General features: G+C 47.8%; 2 protein-coding genes across 5 annotated transcripts in view; one reads left to right on the forward strand and one right to left on the reverse strand.

Moving 5' to 3' along the window:
- Window positions 1–17,902, forward strand: part of Aplip1 (JNK-interacting protein Aplip1) — a 68,595-nt gene that overhangs the window by 22,845 nt on the left and 27,848 nt on the right. For all 4 annotated transcript variants that reach the window (XM_055062444.1, XM_055062442.2, XM_055062443.2 and 1 more), the window contains 3 exons: window positions 191–348; window positions 2,057–2,239; window positions 9,151–9,231. In XM_055062444.1, the coding sequence (XP_054918419.1) occupies window positions 191–348; window positions 2,057–2,239; window positions 9,151–9,231 (422 nt within the window). The remainder of the gene's footprint in view (window positions 1–190; window positions 349–2,056; window positions 2,240–9,150; window positions 9,232–17,902) is intronic.
- Window positions 3,361–5,415, reverse strand: LOC140213676 (uncharacterized). The gene has a single exon (XM_072284927.1). It carries the CDS (start codon window positions 5,413–5,415, stop codon window positions 3,361–3,363), a length of 2,055 nt encoding a protein of 684 aa, XP_072141028.1.

Here is a 17,902-nt window from a genome sequence, read left to right on the forward strand (position 1 = left end):
TTGCAAAACTTATCGGGATCAGTGACAATAAAGTTTTGTACTGAAACCAGAGTTAACCACCTAGACAAAGATAATGAGAATGTTAATTTATGTGGCTGTCTGGAAGCTGATGTTCTCAAATACCCCGTGCAACCTGTGCGCAGTCTCTGCCATGTAGTCCTCTTGAACGTCATTTCCTGTTTATCGCCAGGTTGTATGACAAATCTCTGCTGAGTGGGGCCACAAACAGTGGAAGCCTGAGTCCAGATGACCTGAGGTCAAGATTGAGTCTAGACACGGGTGTCGACAGCGGTAACTCTACAGCTCACTCGCCGGATGGTGCCAAGTCCATATCGCCCGCATGCAATGGTGAGTTTCTGTACGCATTCCTTGGTCGACTATCGATAGCTTTGCTGTAACGTTGGGTCAATACGGACCATATTGAATTGTCATGCAGAATGTTACGGGGGGACAAGTTGTCGTGTGTTTGAAAAATGGCATCTGAAAAATCACGAGCCATTCTGCTCTGTAAAAGGGAATGACCAGCGAACCTGTAAACATTGTGGTGAGGGAAGTTGTAGTAAAAACTTTATTGCATCAGTCATTGTCACTTAATAACGACGGTCACAGTGGCTTTGTGCTCGCTATCACATACACTGATTGGCATACTCACAACTGCAATCACATTCTTTGATAATGTCAATCAATGCACGTCGCTGGGTTGTCAAATGGGCCGGATCGGTGTGGCATCGCAATCGATATGTCTGTAACACAGAACGCATAAACCGCTCCATTTTTGGTACCCACTCATCCATGTTGATATCACTGACAACGACCACAAAGGTAGTGTCACCGCAACTAAACCACGCAAAGGGAGTAGCCACGAACCTTACAGGTCTGTGAGCCATTCCGTTTTTTGCTTGCTTACGGGGTTATGAGCCGTCGATGATTACAGTTTTCGACATGCTGTTCTGTATGTTGTATGTGTGATTAGAAAGAATCTAAGCACTGTTCACTTTGCTGAGTGCTTGTAGCCTCTGCCTTATGGGGCTGTGAGCCATAGCAATTTTTGCTTGCTTACGGGAGTATGAACCATTGACGATGACAGTTTTCATTGACAAAGAACAAAAATGCATGGAACCCTAGCCATATACAGCTTCACCGAAAAAATATGCATCCTAGCTGCGGCCTCTAATAGTCTCCTAACCAGTGCCCTGGACATCACAAGTGCATACAGGTTTCACAACTACCAGGTATTCCTGCTACACTTGAAAGTGTCTGCATATTTCGGTCTCATTCAGCGTGCCATTATGCTTTGTCTTGAATACATGTTTGCAAACTGGCCTAAACATTTTGTTTATCAAAAGGAGGCTTTCAGTAATTTTGTGCTAATTGCTGTAGTGGTTTGATGGTTATGGTCGTTCTGCTGAGCACGACGAGGTCACAGGTTTGATTCAGAACTGGTGTCGCCCTGTTCAAACGGGCACAGCGCAAAAAGAAAAGCAGCTGGTTGAAATATCTCCAGAGCCCCCCATTACGGCCCGTCTTACGGCGAACCTGTGCCCTCTCATGAATTATTCTTACTCGCAATGCAAAGCCTGAATGGCTTGCATAGAATCCCCGTATACCTTAAAATAAGCAACCAGACCCGTCGGGAAAAAAATAATGTGTTACACTTACTTTAGCTCTGCATGCCTTCTCCGAGAGAACTTGCGAGTGCTTTTAATCCTCCCTGTGCAGGCCAGCCATTCTTGCACCATTGGAAGCAGGACAGCATGCTGGCAAAAATACGCTTTGAGTGTCCATATATTTTCTCTCACAATCCAAGAGGTAGGAAAAGTGTCATAAGTGTCAGACAAACATGTAGGAAGAAATGAAAAGAAGACGAGTGATGGGAGATTGCCTAAGGAAAAGCGACACTGCTGCAAATGTAGTAGTGGAAGAATGTGGAGCTACCACCATCGCTAGTTGCACGCCATACCTGGCGGTGGCATGAGTGTGCGAGAATTTGGTGAGATCAGTCTCTTTTACGTGGTGCGAGCATAAGAATGCTTCTGTCTTCTACTTGTTCCATTAGGGAGCCCCCTGTCGGCAAGCAGTCCCAGCTCAACGACAACTTCGGGGGCCGGCCTGCTGCAGCTGCAAGATGCCACGCACCGGGGTCTCTACCGGTTCGTGCCGAGGCACGCGGATGAGGTGGGCATCGACATCGGGGACCCCGTCTACGTCAGCAAGGAGGCAGATGACGCGTGGTGTGAAGGTGGGTCCACCCTTCTCGGCAACGGGTCTAGGCAGTGTTTAACTACCTCATCCGAAAAGCAGTTGCTTATGGGCTCTCCAGGTTTCTGACGCCACAGTTTGTTTTGAAAGTCTCGTTACATTATGTTAACACCTTCAGTTTCAATGGACATCGTAACCAAAGGCTGACAAACCCAACCCTCATTGGTCCATTTTTTGTGAACCATTATTGTAAACTAACCGGCCTGAATAAAGAAATATTATCAGTGCAAAAAATCTTCGTAATACATATCATATAGGGGTGTGCATTTAAAATAGTGAATAATGTATTTCAAATCGAATATCAGAAAATTTGTCCCGAAGTTTAATGTTTGCAAATCCTGGGCAAGAAAACACGGTGCTAGGCATGCTCGGGAGTATCCTAACATTGCATAACGTTGTAAACTGTTACCAACCTAGGTACATAGGTAACAAAAATATAGAGTGTGGTCTTCGTTTATCAAACAGAACTCCAAATTAGTATTCCGGCAATAATTACAACTCATTTGTATAGTACAGTAAAAGCTTGTTAATTCCAAATTTTGAATACAGTGAAACCTCATTATGGGGGGATATGGGGATCAAAACTAACTTTTTTATTTACCAGCCGATTCTGATGAAATTTTGCACAGGTGTTAATAATATCACATAAACAAAACTGTGAAAATATGGCTGCAATATCTCAAGTACTTTTTTGTTTACAATATTTTTCTGCTTTCATTTTTGCAAAATGCCTGCACACCTGTATATTGATGCTAGGAGTTCAAGCAAACATTGATAGCACTCCTACATGTATTCTCCACACAGTGACATTCCTGTAATTTTTTTAACCTAACAGAATGTTTTTATATTCTTATTCTTTGGCAGCTACTCCAGCTTCATGAAAATCTCGACTGTGAAAACAAAAGATAACAAATTATTGAAGCAACTATTTTGAAAACAAAACATGTCACTGTGTGCAGTGATGCACAATGAGCGTAACAAAACAAACGGTGTAAAAATATTCATAATGGTGGCTGAGATATTGGCTTTGCAAGTTGACCTTGGTGGTAGAAAAAAGTTTTGAGAAAAAGGCGTTTGAAGTTTTGGGCCATGTTTATTCGACTAGAAACCACTGGCCTTGTAGTTGCAGGTGTCAGGTGCATCTCTTCGCTTCTTGAATCTTCTATGCTTTCCTTCATGGGCTTTTTGTGCCCTCTTCCTGCGCAAGGCATCTTTCTCGGCCGCTCGACGGAGTCCATGTCCTGCAGGTTTGACGCCAAGCGAGGTGCAAAACTCCGTATAAGCTCGAAGGGTGCCACTGTTGAAGCGACACACTGCCTCACTTACGGCTGTCTCTACAGCAATCAGGGAAGCATTTTTATCCTTTGGCATGATTGACCAAATCACGGAGTGCAGGCTTTCTGCTGCGTTTTGAGTTTTTTTTCCTTTGCAACGTTCCAGCAACTGAGGCTCAGAGAGACGCTGGAAAACTGGCAACATGGCCTCAGCTACATGCGGTTTCAACCTGTACTTGTGAGCAGGCTGCGGTTCCTCTTTTGCTTCTGCTGCTCGATGCCTACACCAACTTGTCGGGCCCGCAGGACAGAGCTCGTGGTGCGGTTCTTCATCTGTAGAGGTGACGTGATGAAACGTTGCCATGACTGCTCTCTCCATGTCCTTCACATCCTCGCTCCCTCTCAAGGCCATTCCGTAGTAGCTTGTCAGCCTCTTTATGAGGTCTTGTGTCAGGCCCCCTCGGCCACCAAGTGGTTGGTCTCTACTGCTCTTAGTGACCAAAGTGCGCAAGTTTGTCCCCATCCTTTTTTCAACGTGATTTACACAGTCCTCTTTGGAGAACTGGATAAACCCGTAGGTTTGGTCCTCACAAAGCGCCAAGTACGTCCGGCTGTCCCCATCGCACGCTATATTGGTGTAACGCAGATCATTCTTTGTCAAGGAGCGACGAAAGAGCTCAAGTGCCGCCTCCACCTCCATCCTGCCGGATTTCACGTCCGTGTTCTTCTGACATTGATGCGCCTGCCTCCACGCATCATAGTCACTGTCACCTGGCTTTGGCCCCAACATGCACCCATGACAGTAGTTCGAGAGGACTACAAAGTCCAGCACTAAGCCACTGTAAAATTCAATCACAGCCCCTACACCAATGTGGCTACTATGACCCCGGGTCATCCACGTGCCATCATATATGACTGTGATGTTCTTATGGAATGTTGGGTCCATTTCGTTGTAGACTCTTTTGACAGCTGCAACAGCATCAGTGCACACGTTTGTTGCACTTTTGCTTGCAGCAGGCCTGAATTTAGCTTTCAGGTGCCCCTGAAATGTCTTCTGATGAAGCCCCCTGTACGAAACATTCATCACAGACCAAAAGTCTGTAAGGGCAGTGGCACCTTTCCCTATGCTCTTGATTGCTTGCATGGACCTCAGGTTCACCTCAAAGGCCCGGCTTCCTTCTTCTCTTGGTGACGACCACTGTGTTTCCGAAGCACCGCATGCTGAGCAACATAAAACCATCTTCACGGCAAGGCCAAGCCTGGTTTCCGGCACTACCGCTATCCCCGGCTGGAAGCACTGATGGCACGGTGTTTTGCTAAGAAGCGAATTCACAGCGGCAACTTGCACAAGCAAAAACTCGCTTGAGTCCGTCGCCACCGAGCATGCTCCTCCAGCCGTCAACCCCATCTTCCGTTCGGTTGCCGGCACAGAACCAAGTGACGCGCGGACAGTGGCAGCGGTCATATTCAACTCCTCCAACAAGATGAATTGTGGCTCAAGATGTGACTGTATGGTGCGGCCGTTGCTGATGCACGGTTCGTCTTCACGGCCGGCAGACGCACGCGCTTGGACCGCACTTTCGTCGTCCATCTCGGTGACGGCGGTGGCACAATCGGGGTACGTCGCAGAGCGTTCACAGGACGTCGAAGGCCCGAAAGCATCAGGAAAGGTCGTTATCAGTTCGGTATTGTCACCACTGGAACACAAGGCTGTAACAGCTCGCGAACTGCCCGGCAATGCGTCAACAGTCTCTCTTGCAAGCTCGTGCGCGGACACATCTCCGCTAGGCCTACTTATCGTTCGGATGTTCGGTGGCTTGCGCTTGCGGCTGCCGAAGCGGTGCTTGGTAGCGAATTTCGTCGTCCACGTCCGCCCAGTCATGCTCGAAGTCAGAAAATGAAATAAAAAACTCAAATCCGAATAAAGCGATGAAGCGGCGGCGTACCTCGAGTATCCAACGCGTATACAAAGAGGCAGCGGCCAGCGCGCGAAGAAACGGGAGAAGCAGACGCCGCAGCAGCTCGCTTCCAGACTCGGCCAATGGGGCGCCTCATAGAACGCACGTGACGAAGCAAGCCAATCGGCGGCCGTGACAAGCTGCTCCGCGACCTTCAGACTTTTTGTTTTTTTATGCTTGCTCTTCTCTCTATCAGGAAATGAAAGGGGAGGAGTCAAAAGGCGAAGAAGCACGCTCTTCAACGGTACCAGCATGGCCGCGCTGCGTACTGCCGTTCCGGAGCTAGGGACGCTCGAAAACCGCGACTTTTCCACCGATTCTCTCGAAATTTTCGCTGTATTGCCTTATGTATATATTTATTTATGGTACTTAGCAGTCGTTTTCAGCGGAAATACTTGAAAATATTATAGAAAAGGGGTCAAAGATTCGAAATCTGCAACTTTCTAAAAAGTGATTTTTTGGTCGTTTTTCCCAAGTTGATCCCCGCGTCCCCCCTTAAACCGTAGTCGGCCGGAGCTCGGAAAAAGTATGTACTAAACGGTAGTACTGTTTAACCGAAATAGCATGAGATCGCCCACTTACCTGTCGAAAACGGAACTCAGAGAGAGTGCGATGAAAGGGGAACAAACATGCAGTATTTATTCACTTCGTGCGACATAAGTGTTATTTTCGTTTGATGCCGCAGCGGCCTAGCACGACCGTCGACGACAGCGGCCTCAAACTTACTGAAGCTGCGTGCCAGTTTTTCAGCCAGCAGCCTCCTCTCGGCAAACACTCGCACGGCAGATTCCTCGTTGGCGTTACGCATTCTCCGTGCACGTGCGCAGTCATCATCATCATCATCATCATCATCAACCTAGTTCCGCCCACTGCAGGGCAAAGGCCTCTCCCATACTTCTCCAACTACCCCGGTCATGTACTAATTGTGGCCATGTTGTCCCTGCAAACGTCTTAATGTCATCTGCCCACCTAACTTTCTGCCGCCCCCTGCTACGCTTCCCTTCCCTTGGAATCCAGTCCGTAGCTCTTAGTGACCATCGGTTATCTTCCCTCCTCATTACATGTCCGGCCCATGCCCATTTCTTTTTCTTGATTTCAACTAAGATGTCGTTTACCCGCGTTTGTTGCCTCACCCAATCTGCTCTTTTCTTATCCCTTAACGTTACACCCATCATTCTTCTTTCCATAGCTCGTTGCGTCGTCCTCAATTTCAGCAGAACCCTTTTCGTAAGCCTCCAGGTTTCTGCCCCATATGTGAGTACTGGTAACACACAGCTGTTGTACACTTTCCTTTTGAGGGATAGTGGCAACCTACTGTTCATGATTTGAGAATGCCTGCCAAACGCACCCCAACCCATTCAGTAGCGCTGCATAAGTCCCGGGGCGCTTTTTTCATTGCCGGGTGCCGGAGTTCGGAAAACTTTTGGTTTGGAATAGTTACGTTATCGCGCCCCTGTTCTCGTTGCGATGATTGCATTCATGAGGCTGCCGTAGCACGCAGCTTATGCCACTGTCGGGCCTGAATAGCCCGTGCTGTCGCTTTCCGTGCTGTCCTCATCACTGTCGCTAGTCGACACTTCGGCAACAACAGAGGCAACGATGGCGAAAAGTCGAACCTCGTAGCCGACATCTCTTCGCGGTCGCAGCAGCGCTGCCGAGCAACTTCGCATTCCAAATGCCACACACTGTAGTCAACAGCAGATCCATGTCGCGGGCCAGCGCCGACTTCTTCGTGTCATGTTTGATAGCACGGACGATATCTAATTTTTCTTCTATGCTGAGCACCCCGCGTCTTTTTTATCCGAGCTTCGGCATGACGCCAGTCCTCGCTTTCACGACGCCGCAACGCTCTCTGGCACGGCATGGGCATGGCGTCGAAATGATGTTGATGTTATTGTGGCTTCGCGTGCAAACGCACAGGGCGCTTGGAGGCCGTTGTACCGATCTCTGAGGCTCGTTGTTCTGCTGGGTCGCCAGATGGAGACGACGCACTGCCATGTTTGCGCGACGAAAAGTGGTAACGCTACGTTTTAACCGATGCGTACGGTTTATGCGGATACAAAATACATTATGTTCAATGGCCGCTGAGTCGGCGAATTGACTTTACTACTTTTAAACTGAAACTACTGTTTAAGCGGGTACGGTTTAACGAGGTTTTACTGTAATTCGAAGTAGTTGCTGCTGTCCGTCCAACATGTATTGAAAGCAATATGTAATGCATCCTGCTAATTCACACTGAAATCCGCACTGCCACTGATAATTTGAACGCTGCGGCATTGTGGTTGGGGAGAGTGCTAGTGCGCGAGAGCACGTTGGCGACGCTAGCATCGCCATGCGGGCCGCCCAGCTTTACTCTTTGCACCTGCGGCTGTTTGTTTAGGACCGACTGGAGAGAGACATGTTCGCGCCTGGCCAGGCATGGCCAATGCCTTTGTTGCAGGTCGGTTCTCTCCCTCTCTCAAGACCTCCAAAATGAAAACGCAGATGTGGCACTGCGTGTTTTTTTTTTTTTCACGTTACGTGGTGCCCGTGATGTTTATCAGCGCTCAGAGTATCAAAAAACGTAATTACCGGTGAATATCGGTAATTATCAAAGTATCGGAATCATTGGTGAATTTCTCCTGCGATTTTCATTAGTTCAAATTTTGTATTATTCAAATTTGCGCAGCATCCCCGCGAAATTCGAATTAATGAGCTTTTACTTATTATATGGAGGTCTGGAAAATATTTTTTTTTATCAATAAAAATGTAAGATACAATCAAGTGCTATTTTCTCTCTGAAGCTGAATCCCAATGAATCTCTCATTTTAATAGTCGACCTGTGTTTTGTGATAATCTTGCTTACAAAGTTTTGCTTTCCAATTTTCCTCTAAAATACAGAATGGCTATCATCCCGTCTTTGTGGCATATGGGTTATGCGAAGTGTGGTCAATGCTACATTGGGCAGACCGGGCACGGTTAGAATAATAGGTTGATGGACTACAAAGCATCTCTCAAAGGCTAACCGTTTCCTAAGTTATCTTTGCAACATAAAGAATATGGCTGCTCCCCAGTGCCTTCCGATACCAGATTGCTGGCTAGCTACAAAGATAAGATGGCACCTCAGATTAAAGAAGTGTTTTTTTTATAAAGAATTTGGGTGAAATGTGTGTTGCTAAACCATCTGTTGCATTGCATGCCTCAGAGAGAGTACAAAAGGATGCACATCATTGAGTGTCCACTGTTTGGTTGCATCTTGCTTTCGCTTTTGATTTTTAATTTTCTGCTGAGTGTTTCTACAGAGTACATAAACCTCATTCATACTTACGAAGAAAAAATGTGAGAAAAAAATGTGCCAACTGGCATATGTACGTACGAGTCAGTTGAAATCTCGCATAAGTGACCATATCCCCCAAAAAAAGATTGCTCGAAAATGCCACCCTAAATGCATCACGCTTTTTCAAGGAGATCCCCTTCAGTGTTTCTTGACTTGTCATTGGTGGTAGCAAAGTATCTTGAATGCAATCACTGTTAATATGACGCGATGCTGCCACACTTACGGTGCCAAAGTCAGTGTTTTTAATTTTAATAGCGGTCGTGAGCTTTTACTGTTGACCCTATTGTGCATGACTGAACAATAGGAGTATGTGCACAAATGCAATGTTTTCACATTTCTGCAGGTGTCAACCTGAGGACCGGAGCCACAGGGATCTTCCCAAGTGCCTATGTAATTGATGCTGACTACTCAGACTTTGGCTCAGGTATGCAAATCTGCTTGCTCTGTTGTCGGAAAGGCTGGTAGGGGGGATGACGATGCTGAGAGCAAACTTCATATTATAGACTCGAAATAATTAAAACTCGTATGTTTCCTACTTTTGGTCACTCCAAACAAAACATGAATTTCTGGTTGGCTCAATATATTTTCAATGTATTTAACCCTTTCAGCGTCACTTATGTATTCGTTTTTTTTTTATTTCCCTCGTAATGATCGCACCCGAACTTGCCGCAGCGATATGTTGTTTGCCAAGTCTAGCGGACTTGGGCGGACTGCATGCACCAAACAGATTCTTAAGGGGGGACGCGGGGATCAGATCGCGAAAATCGCAAAAAAGATCGATTTTTGGCAACGACGCGTTTCGGTATCTGCAATGCCTAATCTACATGGTATCAAAATGGTTTGACTGAAAACGCACCAGAAGTGCCCGAAAAAAATTAATTTATCAGTGCGTAGGGCGAGAAAACAGCTTTAAATCGCGTAAAATCACCGCAGTTCGCGGAGCCGTAACTCGTCTTCCCCGCCACCGAACGCCGCCATCTTGGTATCGTTTGAAAGCTCGAAGTTTCGCCATTCCGTTTCTGAATTCTTCGGTCGTCGCCATCTTGCAACAAACACACAAACACAAAAGACGCGCGGGTCTGCTAGAGGCGGTCACACGGGCCCTGCGATGAAAGTGGGCCTCCTATTGGTTGCCGTACTGAAAGGCGTCTCGCCATTGGTTGCTGCTGCAGCAGCGGGCAAGCTGGCAACCACAGCGGACCGCAGTTGTCTGCTTTGAAAACCATGCCGGCGTCTTTCTTCGTTTGACACTCGCAGAATTCGGATTTATGAAAGCTCCCAGGTCAGTGATGGACCGTCGCTCGTTCGAAAAGAACTTTTAAATGAAGCATGCCTTCGGAAAACGGAAGCGCAAGCCTCCTACAGCGAGAAAAAGACGGCGGCCAGCGGGAGAAGCGGAGAACCTGACTGAACACGCGGATAACGTGCCGCGTTATCTTGCACCGTGCGATTCCAGCAGCGAAGCCGACAATCGCCCTGTGACATCGACACTGATAACCAAGCCACCGGAAGTCGTGCCAACGGAGGCTCTCGCACCTGTGCGTACGGCCGCGCGAGTCGGCAACCGAGATCGCGTTGTTGGAGGCGATGCGGGTCGAAGGTCTCCGTCGCCGGCAGAGACGGTGTGCGTTTCCGATGCATCGTGCGACAGGTACACGCAGCCTGCGAGTGAGCCCCAAGCGTCGACGAGCTACATACTGTATGGTGACTCAAGGCTCACAAGACGAATCGTCGCACGATTCAGACGCGCCTCGAGCCGCGTTTTGTGTCAGCGGTGACTGCGGAAGCGCAGGCATGCAGCGTTCGTGACTCCCTTCGCGCAGTGTCCGCGACTGAGCGGAAGCAGCAATGCCAAGAACAAATTTCGGCCCCTTGTGACTGTGAGTTCATTATTATGTCTGTTTCCGCGATGAACTCTTTGATCGCTAAAACTCTGTGCCCAAGATGCCAACAGCGTTCTGTGGGTCTACACTGCGATACCAGGCTCGGTCTGGCAGTGAAAATGGTGGTCATGCACTACTCCAGATGGCGCAAGAAAAGGATAAAGAATGCCTGAAGAAGGCATCCAAAGCCCACCAAACAATGAGGAAAAGGTGTAAGAAGATGCCTGACAGCAATGATTAAAAATATTACAGCCCTGGTGCTTTTTAATAAATTTGCAGTGCTTTTAAAACTTTGCAGCCAGTTTTCTCAATTGCATTTTTTTTGTCAATCACCTCGCTCGTGGAAAGCGTAGCATAACAATGGCTGGACCGATTTTGGCCCAGTTTGTTTTGCTGTGATCCAAAGCTGTGCTGTACGTCAAGACAGTCTTGAAATGTTTCTTTATCTTTCCATTATTTAATTATTTCACAATTACTACATGGCTCCATGCAGTGAAGCACAGTCATGTGCATGTTATGTTGAGCAAAAAATTATTAGTGCACTAAAAAAAAAATCGAACACTGTCTTGATGTAGATTAGACATCTGAGCAAACATGCAAAGTATTCCCAGCTCCCTATCACGTTTCGTTACTCTGCCAGGTTTTCCACAAGCAAGGAACTTATAAATTCTTATAAAACAAAAACTAATTAAGATATCCTAATGAAATTTTAGATTTGTCTCTTTATTGCAATGTGCAGTGTGTGTGCAAAATTTCAGCCCTTTCTGTCAAGAAACAAAAAAGTTAATTCTGATCCCCTCCTCCCGCCTTAAGAATTTATAAGTTCCTTGCTTGTGGAAAGCCTGGCACAGTAACGAAACATGATAGGGAGCTGGGAATACTTTGCATGTTTGCCCAGATGTCTAATCTACATCAAGACAGTGTTCGATTTTTTTTTTAGTGCACTAATAATTTTTTGCTCAACATAACATGCACATGACTGTGCTTCACTGCATAGAGCCATGTAGTAATTGTGAAATAATTAAATAATGGAAAGATAAAGAAACATTTCAGGACTGTCTTTAAGTGCAGCACAGCTTGTGGATCACAGCAAAACAAACTGGGCCAAAATCGGTCCAGCCATTGTTGTGCTACGCTTTCCACGAGCGAGGTGATTGACAAAAAAATGCAACTGAGAAAACTGGCTGCAAAGTTTTAAAAGCACTGCAAATTTATTAAAAAGCACCAGGGCTGTAATATTTTGAATCATTGCTGTCAGGCATCTTCTTACACCTTTGCCTCATTGTTTGGTGGGCTTTGGATGCCTTCTTCAGGCGTTCTTTATCCTTTTCTTGCGCCGTCTGGAGTAGTGCATGACCACCATTTTCACTGCCAGACCGAGCCTGGTATCGCACTGCACACCCACAGAACGCTGTTGGCATCTTGGGCACAGAGTTTTAGCGATCAAAGAGTCCATCGCGGAAGCAGGCATAATAATGAATTCAGTCACAAGGGGCCGAAATTTGTTCTTGGCATTGCTGCTTCCGCTCAGTCGCGGACACTGCGCGAAGGGAGTCGCGAACACTGCATGCCTGTGCTTCTGCAGTCACCGCTGACACAAAACGCGACTCGAGGCGCGTCTGAATCGTGCGACGATTCGTCTGGTGAGCCTTGAGTCACCATACAGTATGTAGCTCGTCGACGGTTGAAGCTTACTCGCAGGCTGCGTGTCCCTGTCGCACGATGCATCGGAAACGCACACCGTCTCTGCCGGCGATGGAGACCTTCGACCCGCATCGCCTCCAACAGTTGCCGACTCGCGCGGCCGTACGCACAGGTGCGAGAGCCTTCGTTGGCACGTCTTCCGGTGTCTTGGTTATCAGTGTCGATGTCACAGGGCGATTGTCGGCATCGCTGCTGGAATCGCACGGTGCAAGATAACGCGGCACGTTATCCGCGTGTTCAGTCGGGTTCTCCGCTTCCCCCGCTGGCCGCCGTCTTTTTCTCGCCATAGGAGGCTTGCGCTTCCGTTTTCCGAAGGCATGCTTCATGTAAAAGTTCTTTTCGAATGAGCGACGATCCATCACTGACCTGGGAGCTTTCATAAATCCGAATTCTGCGAGTGTCAAACGAAGAACGACGCCGGCGTGGTTTTCAAAGCAGACAACTGCGGTCCGCTGTGGTTGCCAGCTTGCCCGCTGCTGCAGCAGCAACCAATGGCGAGACGCCTTTCAGTACGGCAACCAATCGGAGGCCCGCTTTCATCGCAGGGCCCGTGTGACCGCCTCTTGCAGACCCGCGCTTCTTTTGTGTTTGTGTGTTTGTTACAAGATGGCGACGACCGAAGAATTCAGAAACGGAATGGCGAAACTTCGAGCTTTCGAACGATACCAAGATGGCGGCGTTCGGTGGCGGGAAAGACGAGTTAGGGCTCCGCGAACTGCGGTGATTTTACGCGATTTAAAGCTGTTTTCTCGCCCTACGCACTGATAAATTAATTTTTTTCGGGCACTTTTAGCGCGTTTTCAGTCAAACCATTTTGATACAATGTAGATTAGGCATTGCAGATACCGAAACGCGTGGTTGCCAAAAATCGATCTTTTTGCGATTTTCGCGATCTGATGCCCGCGTCCCCCCTTAAGGGGGGATGAGGGGATCGGAACTAACTTTTTCATTTTTTATCTTAGAGTGATGAAATTTGGCATACAGGTTCGAAATAGCATCAAACAGACAGCTGCAAAGTTTCACAATCATATCTTCAGTAGTTTTTATTTTATCATTATTTATATATTGCTCACATGTTGCTTGCTCGTGGAAAGCCTAGCGTGACAGCAAAATGGGTTATGGGTCTGTAAATGTTTTTAATAGTTACTAAGAAGTATAGTCTAAGTCAAGATTCTCTTAATTTCTTTTTAAATTTCTCTGCTCTTCTTCTAAACGATATAGTATGCACCTTCTCTTTATGTTTAGAATGTATCATGCTCCAATTATTGTGTAATAAAAAAATGGTGAGCCTAAATGGTAAATCTGAGACTGTCTTGACATAAGGCACACTTCACCAATTGCAGCAAAACAAACAGGATTAAAATCCGTGCTCCCATTGCCGTGCTATGCTTTCCACGAGCGAGGTGATAAGCTCAAAACAAACTTTTGAGAAAACAAGCCTCAAAGTTCCATACTGGCACACACTGTCTAGAATGCTCCTGCATTGTAGAATTTGGTGTCCTTGGCAGCAGGTGACTTCTTAGCCCTCTGTCCTTTCAGGAGATGGACTTTGTGTGCCTTCTTCATTCGCTGGGAGTCTTTCTCGACAGCCCGCTGAAGAGAGAGGGCACCAGGGCGCAGGCCCAATGTTGTGCACAGGTCTGAATAAGCTTTCAGACTGCCCGAGTTGTACTTTGAAATTGCCTCGTGCACTGCTGTTTCCACAGCAAACAGTGAGGCATGCTGGTCTTTTGATACTAGTGACCATATCACTGAATGGAGACTCTCAGCCGCGTTTTGAGTTTTGCCTCCTCTGCACCGGGCCAGCAACTGAGGGTCTGAGAGGCGCTGGTACACAGGCAGGAGTGCTTCAGCAACTTTAGCTGAAAGCTTGTACTTGTGAGCTGGTGCTGGCTGCCCTTCTGCCTCAGCTGACCGGTGGTTGCACCAGCTAAGGGGGCCAGGGGGACACAGCTCATGATGGGGCTCATCATCTGTTGATGTGATGTGGTAGTACGTTGCCATTACTGCCCTTTGCATTTCCTCGACTTCCGAGTGGTTCCGCAGAGCAAGGCCATAGTAGTTTGTCAGTTTTTTGATGAGCTGCTGTGTCAGGCCCCCCTTTCCACCTAGTGGCTCTCCTTTCTTTGCCTTGGCCACCAAAGAGCGAAGTGCAGCCCCCATTCGTTTTTTAACATGATTTATGCAGTCCTCTTTAGATAGCTGCACAAAACCATAAACTTCTTCATCACATAGAGTGCGAAACATGCGGCTGTCCCCGTCACAAACTATGTTTGTGTAACGTAGATCATTTCTGCTCAAGGAGCGCCTGAAGAGCTGTAGTGCAGCCTCAACCTCCATTCTTCCAGAATTCACATCAGTGTTTTTCTGGCACTGGTGTTGCTGCTTCCATTCAGCACAGTTGGGGTCACTTTCTGCTGGCTGTCGGCTGCACCCAAGGCAGAAGTTGGACAGAACTATGCAGTCCAACACAAGCCCTGTATGGAAATCAATTATACAGCCTACGCCGGTATGGGAGCTGTGGCCGCGTGTCAACCATGTGCCATCATACACTACTGTAATGTTCTTTGAAAATGTTGTCTCCATTTCAGTGTACACCTTTTTCACTGCCTCTACAGCATCTGTGAAGATGTTGTGTGCAGCTGCCGCTGCGGCAGGCTTGAAAGTCTTTTTGAGGTGCCCATCATATGTTTTGTGGTGTAACCCACGATGCGAGACATTCATGGTGGCCCAGAAGTCATTAAGAGCAGTTGGTCCTTTCCCAATGCTCTTTATTGCTTGCATAGCTCTGATGTTGACCTCGAAAGCTCTAGAGCCGCTCTTCCTTTGTGAGGACCACTCAGACTATAGGGTACTACCACAGGAAATGCATGAAAGTACCATCTTCACAGCTAGTCCCAGTTCAGTCTCGCGGTGCACTGCTAGGCCGGGCTGCTGACAAGTTGGGCAAAGCGGGGAACCAATCAGCGAGTTCAAAGCAGCAACTTGAACAAGCATAAACTCCTCTTCTGGAGGTGCGGGAATGGCATTTTCCTGTGAGCCAGTCAGCCCGAACTTGCGCTCCGTTGCTGAAACCGCGCGAAGCGATTCGCGAACTCTCGACGCTTGCAGTTCTGCAGTTTCCGCGGACACAAATCGTGTTTCCAGGTGAGCTTGAATAGTGCGACGTTCACTGGGCGAACAGTCAACACTGCGATGAGCGGCAAGGTCGGCCGCCGGCGCATCCGCGGCAGCGAGCGTGCGCCCGCGTTGCAGCTCCGTCGAAGCGCCGGAACTCGTCGATGGCATGGGACTGCCTTCACTGGCGGTTGTTGGCTGCGGAGACATCTCGGCGTTGAACGACACACCGCGGAAGCGCGTCTCCGATGCTCTGCAGTCGGGCGGCGATGACCGCTGCAAGCTCACTCCGTAATCTGTGCTGGACGAACTTGCGACGGGACGCTCGCGTACGGCGAGACTCACTGGCATGTCGATCGTCACCGGTGAAATAACACTGCGCCCGCGCTTCGACGGCAAAAGATCATGGTTCGTCTCACTATCGCTGGCTGGTGCTCGACTCGGCGCAAGATCCCGCAGCACGTTGGGCGAGAGATCGCACAGCACGTTGGGCGCGTACTCCGCCGATTCTGAACGGACGCTCGGCTCGGCCGAACCACCTGCTGACAATCGCCGCTTCTTCCTTGCTGTGACGGGCTTGCGTTTCCGCTTCCCGTAGGCATGCTTCGTCCGGTACTTCTTTTCGAACGTGCGCGGATCCATTGCACGTGGCCGACGTCCTCGAAACACAAGAGAAGGAAAGTCCAGAAAGGCTTCCCAGCAGCGGACAAAAGCAGACGCTCCTTGCGCTCCTTGCCTCGGCCGCCATTATGGCGCGGCGTCGACCAATGAGGAGGCGCCTTACAACGAGCCGCGGCGCAGAGCCAATCGGGGCGCGGCAGCCATTGGCTGCTTCGTGCTGCCACTCTCCTGTTTTTCTTTTTTTGTGCGCTTGCTGGCTGGCAGGGAAGGAAGGGAAGGGCTGGGACAAAGAGTCAAAGAGTCGGGCTTTCCAACGATACCAAAATGGCGGCGCTCCGTGGCGGGAAAGCCGAGCAGTCGCGCGTTGAACTTCGCGGCTTTTTCGCGATTTCGGGCGGATTTGTGGACGCCGGCACCGACAAATATATTTATTTTAAGTGCTTAGAGTTTGTTTTTCGGTGAAATATTTCAGTACAAGATAGAAATGATGCTGTAGATTCTGAAAAGCGTACTTTTCAAAAATCGATTTTTTTCGCGAAAATCGCGATCTGATCCCCGCTTCCCCCCTTAAGCAGATGCCCCATTTCATTCCCTTCATCACTTTCTGCACTTCAAGAATAAAAAAAAGAAGATCTACAACCAAGTTTGCCTTGGCTTTATTATTTTTTTACTTTATAATGGTTGCCAATTTAACGATCTTACTCATTACTGATGCGGAAGAATCTGTTCCAATGCATGTAATGTACTCACGGGACAAAAAAAAAATCGCGTTCGGCTTGCTCCGTCAGTCGGCATTCTTGTTTTGATGTCCCGAACTGTTACAGCGGCAGCCGCCTGTTGGTTGACGGGTTGTCATCCCGCAGCAAACATATTCGGACACGTTTCCACGGAGACAGCGTTTTCTACGTCTTTCTAGGTGGCCATGTGCTTTGTGATCGCACCCGAACTTGCCCTTGAGCACACCCCGACAACATATCCTTTTCGGTATCAACCACCATGGCACGCTCATTTTTCGCGCACACCCTACGGCCGACGGAGAATTCGGCATACATTGCCAACGACATTATATCACTATGACACTATATACTGACACCACAATGTTAGCGAAGAAAGACTGAGAAGTTTATTCACGCAATAAAAATATATATATACTTTTGTTTTGTTGTGTCTAGCCATTGTATTATGTATGTATGTTATGAGTACTTAGCCTTTCTATTTCATTCTTCCTACATTTCCTTAGAGAGGCATTGTAATGTAATCATGGATTCATTGTATGTCTGGTACAGTGCTTTTGTGAACGTTTAGTAATGCTAAATGTCTTTCGTCTCTATTGCTAATGGGTGGCTGGAGCCCAGTCAAGCTGCAGTGTAGCAGCTCTTTCTTCGGCCACCTTTTTTGCCTTGTAAAGTTGCGAAATAAAGTTGCTTTGATTTATTTATTTATTTATTTATTTATTTATTTATTTATTTATTTATTGTTTGTCTATGTTGGTGCCATTTCACTATGGGACGGTATACGAGTTTTACGACAGTGTTTTTTTGATGTTGAAGTGTAAGTCTGTTGACTATGGGCTGGAGGATGGCAACTGTGCTGCCGGCAGGCATTTCGGCGTCGATGAAATCAGAATACGCTGCTGGGAAAAAACGGCATGAACAGCTGATGGCTACAGATAGGACACGCTGGGTTTTCTGCGGACTCAAAACCGGCAAGTTCCTTCACGTTGAGGAGGCGGTCCTTAAGTATGTGAAGGATCTACGCAACGATGGTTGT

This window comes from Dermacentor andersoni, chromosome 10, assembly GCF_023375885.2.
Source record: "Dermacentor andersoni chromosome 10, qqDerAnde1_hic_scaffold, whole genome shotgun sequence".
Taxonomy (NCBI): Eukaryota; Metazoa; Arthropoda; class Arachnida; order Ixodida; family Ixodidae; genus Dermacentor; species Dermacentor andersoni.